Here is a 6,000-nt window from a genome sequence, read left to right on the forward strand (position 1 = left end):
TAAACATACATACATATAATTTCTATAAACCTGTATTTTATATATTTTTTTTATTTCCATGGAGATAACTCTCCATGGGAATAGCATTTTTTAATGTTTTCTGAACAAAAGGTGCCTTCCTGCTGACAACTTGACTACAGCCCCGTGAAAATGATTTCAGACTTCTGACCTCCAGAACTGTAAGAGAATAAATATGTGTTGTTCTAAGACACCACATTCGTGGTTATTTGTCACAGCAGCCACAAGAAACTAACACAGTATCTGTGCTCACAAAGCAAGGTTTTCCCCGCAAGCAAGGCTCCCTTTCTGGTAAAAACCCTGAAACCTAGAGTGTTCTCCAATCTCTGCCACCTAAACAGCCACCTATTCCTCCCCAGGGCAGTGACCTAACTGACAGAAACAGGCAGTCCAGGGAGAAGGTCTGGAAAGCCTACTGAGCTGGCTCTTCAAATCCTTACCAACTTTCATTCTTCTCTCTTAGTGATTTTCTGGCCCTAGTCAGCAACGAGAAAAGCAACAGGAGAAAATCCTGACTTCCGCCTTAGAAAACCGTGAAATTATTAGTTATAAGCTTAGAAGGAAAACTGCTTTAATTTTATCAAGAATTGGAAAGGATTAACAACCTTCCTACTTGGTCTTCTCTTTGACTCCCTCCGTAGCTACACACACACACACACAGACACACACACACACACACACACACACACACACACACACAGGAGCTGCAAGCTGAAATTACACAAAATGATGCCATCTCTGTAAGAAAATGAAAATCCCAACAACATACCCCATTCTGCTGATACTTAATGCAGGAATAAAATTACGTATTCTTTTAAAAACTCATTTTCTCCCTAAAACTCTAGAAGTATGTATATTACCCTTCCATTTCTCATCTGCCTTGGTTTGTACATGCAATTAAACTGGCTCTTTTTTCCTCAGAATTTTTCATGTAATCACATGTACTGTCAGTCTGATTTTGGGGGGTTTTTTTCCATTAAAAAAAGAAAACAAGGTTGTCCCTATCTACTTTATTAACAGCTTAGAAACAGAGTGATTAACAGAAAAATAATGGTGTTCTACATCTAATGCTAATCTCTGGCCTTCCCTGGCACCAAAAAACTCTAGTCATTAAGTTTAACTCACAAACTCATCATTCTCAATAAAATCTATGCCCTAGAAAATTTATGCCTGCCCTACAAATCTAAAATTTTCATGAGTTCCAAGACTATTTTCATCTGTTCTAAAGATCCTACCAAAAGATGTAAGTTTTGCCTCTGGTTGAAGCTTGCATACATATTTCTTAGTTTGGGTTTTTTTGGTTTTTTTAAATAAGTCATTGTACCTTAAAATAAGTATATCAATTTCATAACTAAAATAGGTTAGTTTCAAACCTTATTCTTCCTTACAAGTACATGAAGGAAATTATGCTCCTAACCACACTCCAAACAACAGAAATTCAAACGAGAGAAACTGAACTGAACCCCAAATTCCATACTGTTATTTTTAAGACTTCACTCTACTTCATAATCACACACAATAAAAATTCAATAAATGCTGTCCAATAACAGAAGATAGTGGAAAATGTAAACAAAATTTAAGAGGATGAGTTCTTCAAGATTCATTTAGAGCCCATTAAGAAATCATTTATATACCATATACAACTGAATTTCCCTATACTTGCTTTTTTTTTTTTCTTTTTTGCAGTTTTATATGTCCTCAGGGTAAGACTTTGTTCAGAAAACCACTAAAAAGCCCCCAACACCCTCTCTTACCTCACCTCACAGGATTTTTTCCCTCTCGCTCTCAGGTGGCTCCCCACAAGTATACATCCACCAGTGCTTCTTTTTATGTTACAGCTGGAATTTTATACATGTTAAACGTGGTTACAGAAAAAAAAAAAATAAGTGAAGCTAAAAGTGGCAATCCCATCCTTTAGACGTGAAGTTCAAGGCTGATTTGTTTTTAGAGACGACCTCAGTACTGACCATCAGCAGGACACAGGGCTGAGCAGATTCAGAGGGGTCAGTGGGTGACAGTCATGGTTCATTTTGCAAGACGGCCCAATCCAATCTGAACATTAGTGTTAGCAGAATACAAAAAGCTACTCTGAAGCTACTGTGCGAACATATCATATGATATTGAGTCTTACACACCTCCCATTTTATAACTGTTTTATCTGTAAGATGATTTCCAGAAACACAACTCCACATATAATGAGCACTAACTATAGCAATATAATCTCTGTGACCTTCAATTACCTCATCAGGAAAATGAAGATTTATAACAATACCAAATCCCATCTACCTCATAGGTACCTACACAGGCATGCACACACACTCCCCTTCAGAACTATTCTGAACATAAGTGGGGTCATCCCCGTTTCTCTGCTCTGGGTGCTCTTCTTGCTCTCTTCTTCCTGGACAGGTGTCATCCTTGCTCTCCAAGAACTGTTTTCCTGACGCAATGGCTGCATCTCTGTTAAGCAGCATGACGCAATGCAAGAGTCCATATACTCTGGAGCCTGGTGGTTACTCAACCAGCCTGAGCATCTGTTACCTTCTTTATAAAATAAAGTTAAGAATACCCCTCATCGGGCTTCCCTGGTGGCTCAGTGGTTGAGAGTCTGCCTGCCGATGCAGGGGACACGGGTCCGTGACCCGGTCCGGGAAGATCCCACATGCCGCGGAGCGGCTGGGCCCGTGAGCCATGGCCGCTGAGCCTGCGTGTCCGTAGCCTGTGCTCCGCAACGGGAGAGGCCACAGCAGTGAGAGGCCTGCATACCGCAAAAAAAAAAAAAAAAAAAGAATACCCCTCATCAAGTAAGATGCATTTAAAGTATCAGGTCTGTGGTAGGTGACCCCATTAAACCTGGCACCCTGTCTGACTGCACTGCACAGGGAGAAGCAGAATACCCCTGGTTTGATCTGCCCACAGCCCTCCCTAGTGGACAGGAATAGCTTACATAACTTGCACCCATCAGAGACAGTTACACCTGATGCCTCTTATGAGCTTTCTACAACCATCACAAAGAGGCCACAGTGTATGTAAGTCCCCTGAAATTCTCAGCACAAATTAGTCCAGCTAAAAGAATCCAACTATTCAAACTCTTCAATCTTATGACCTTCGTAGATGACCCTAGGGTTAGCAGCCTGAGCCTGCCTGGGCTATCTCGTACCAGAAGTGCAATCCTACCCAATGTTAACCTGATTCCAGTGGCAACAAGGAGCAGCTTATTTGAGGGGAAGGCCAGGAAGGAACTGATGGTGTTCAGAATGTTCTTACATCCTCCAACCCAAGCTGACAGTGACCATGACAGTGGTAGCCAGCAGCCCACTGTATATTTACTGAGGTCTATTAAAGAAGTCCTTACCTTACCCTTAATTCCCAGTTGTGAACATCAAACGTCCCAATTTCAATCACTGAATTGTTCTATTCTCCAATGAACCTTTCAGCAACAAAATGTCCTAAGTTGTTACACTGAATTCTTTTATAATTCAATTACTTAATGATGCCAAAACACTGAATTAAATTAATTAGGAGGCATGGCTTGAAAGTCATGCTCAATTTAACAGCAGATAAAGGGTCCACAGTGCTCTTCATATTAAGAAATTGCTCTTTCTTTCTTTCTATGCTTACTTTTTTGGGTTTTCTCTGACCTGTCAGCAGTGTCGTATGCTCAACCATACTCATGACCCAGACCACCACCATTCCATCCTCTTTCAGGTGTAATGGGAAATCATAGGTTCATTTTCCCAGGATATTCCTAGTTGAGCCATAATAAAGGAATTTAAGAAAACTGATGATCTCTTCAAACAGCCTGCCTCAAGCAGAAGTAATTATCAATAAAGAGAGCCAGAGACAGCAAAGTAAGATGATGAAGAATAACAAATGCTATCCAATCAGAAGAGAGGTGACGAGAAAATACTAAAAGTGAGTAAATCCTTTCATATGGATTTTAAACAATTGTTTCAGAAAGCTACAAGACAGGCTAGGCACTGAAAAGAAAGCGGCTTCATTACATGAATTGGTTCACAGTGCCCAGAACATAACAGTGCTCAATGAACGTATAGACACGGGTGATCAAGAAAGAATAAATGAAAAGGAGCCAACTCCTGCTCTGTACGTGAATAACACACCACGTAGATACCAGGAATGGATCCTAACCCTTGATGGCTTTCTCACAACATTCAGAACATTTTAGACTACCTTCTTAAAGGTCAACCAATTTATGGTCAGAAGGACAATTTTAATAGTAGCTGAAACATAACAGAAGTTTAAATCTTATGCCAAAAAATTCACAGAATGTATTTGAAAGCTAAGTAAAAACTGAAAATTATGTGCATCACTGCACTTTTTCATAAACTGAAGTTTTGGTTTTTACTTAATAGACGCCATAGACAGGCAGAGAAGAAGTTTTCACTATCATGAAAATATAGCCAAAAGAACCGTTCTAGACTGTAAGCTCCTAGAGGCCCTGAGCAGTCAGTGTCTTTGAAACCCTGTCAGCGCTTCCGGGGACTCAATAAATGAGTTGAATGATTAATGCGCCCCCAAGAGCCTGTAATTGGCAACCACCTTTCAGCCGACTAGAAAAAGCAGGAGAAAAGCAATCAAACTGAGAGTCCTGACTGAGCACTGGTCGAATTCAAAAATTCATTTAACAAACATTTACTGCATACCTACCACGTGCCTGGCACTGTCGTAGGTTCCTGGAGTTTTGTGATTACAAAACGGACAGGGTCCCTGCCCTCTTGCAACTTGAAACAACCAAATACCCATATAGTTAAACTGTGGTGGGTGCCCTGAAGGACATAATGCGTGGTGCTTACAAAGCACGTAGTTCAATTTGGGGAAGCTGGATTTAAACTAGGGGTGTCAGGAGAAACCTCTTTTCACGGTCAGATCTGACGGGTAAGTACAGGACGGCCAGGGAAAGCGTGGCGGGGGGGGACGCTTTCCAGGAGGGCGCGGCTGGCTCGTAGCGCTCAGCGAGTTGAGGAGACAGGCGAGTCAGAGGGTGCAACGGCAGAGTGGCGACGGGGGGTAACGGCGGATGGAGGGGGAAGGGCGAGTGCGAGTGCGACGGGAGAGTGGAGGGTGGGACGGACGAGTGGGTGGAGCGGCGCGGGATGCAGGAACCGGTCCACGGGCCGCAAGAGCCTGAGCATTATGCTGTCCGTTCACTGCAGAGGAGCGAGCAGGGGCGCGATACTATTCACGTTTTGGGGGTCGCCGCACTCTCCCGCTAGCTTCCACACACGCCCAGTCCCGGGGCGTGTCGTTCCCTCATTCAACTACCCCGGCCCCCAAGTGTGGGCCCGGGGCGGGGAGCCCAGCCTTGGTGGTGGGGAGCAGAGGGCGCCCAGTCCGTCTGGCGCGGGGGTAGTCACCTGAGCGACTCAGCACTTCCCACTCGCCGGGCCCGCAGAAAATCGCACCCAGGGCCGAGAGCTCCTCCCGCACCGGCTCCGCCATGGCCGCGCCGCTCGGCTGGCTCAACACCTCCCCTTCCGCCTTCCGCCGCCGCCGCCCCCGCCGGCCCCGAGCAGCGCTGCAGGGCTGCCACCGGGGGGCGCCCCGCGTCTCCGCAGCGCGCGGCGGGCGGGAGGCCCCGAGAAGCCCCGCCCACAAGCTCCCGCTCACTTACTCCAGACGCGAGGCTCCGCGCCTTCTCGGGGGGTTTCTGTCCGAGGGGGAAGGCCCCGTGGTGTCTGCCAGAGGTCACCGTGCAGCTCACCCGCTGCTTTCCTGACGGAGGGAGGCCTCCCAGCAAAGCCCGAAATTCTCTAACTTTAGCTCGGGCTTTGAACACTAGCCCTTCCCGCCCAGACTTGGCCTTGAAAGGAACTTGGAGGTTAAGAGGAGAAAACAAGCAGCGAAGTGACCAGAAGAGGTTAGCCTCTGTCTGGCTCAGAACTAAACTAGGTGTTGGGGGTACTGCAGTTAACAGAACAGACGAGATTCTCCGCCCTCCTGGAGGCACTAGCGACCCAGGCGGTC

At 45.4% G+C, this 6,000-nt stretch overlaps 1 protein-coding gene across 13 annotated transcripts in view; it reads right to left on the bottom strand.

Moving 5' to 3' along the window:
* Positions 1-5,548, bottom strand: part of RWDD3 (RWD domain containing 3) — a 78,159-nt gene extending 72,611 nt beyond the window's left edge. For 11 of the 13 annotated variants that reach the window (XR_007479229.1, XR_007479237.1, XR_007479228.1 and 8 more), the window contains exon 1: positions 5,391-5,548. Coding sequence is in view for 5 of the 13 variants with exons in the window: in XM_049714840.1 (XP_049570797.1) it covers positions 5,391-5,475 (85 nt within the window). In the remaining 8 variants the exon portion in view is untranslated. Of the gene's footprint in view, positions 1-4,683; positions 5,361-5,390 lie in introns of those variants that run through there. The other 2 variants (XM_033433371.2, XM_004263057.3) reach the window with 2 other exon arrangements.
* Between the last annotated feature and the right edge of the window lie 452 nt (positions 5,549-6,000).

Source organism: Orcinus orca, chromosome 1, assembly GCF_937001465.1.
Source record: "Orcinus orca chromosome 1, mOrcOrc1.1, whole genome shotgun sequence".
Classification (NCBI taxonomy): domain Eukaryota; kingdom Metazoa; phylum Chordata; class Mammalia; order Artiodactyla; family Delphinidae; genus Orcinus; species Orcinus orca.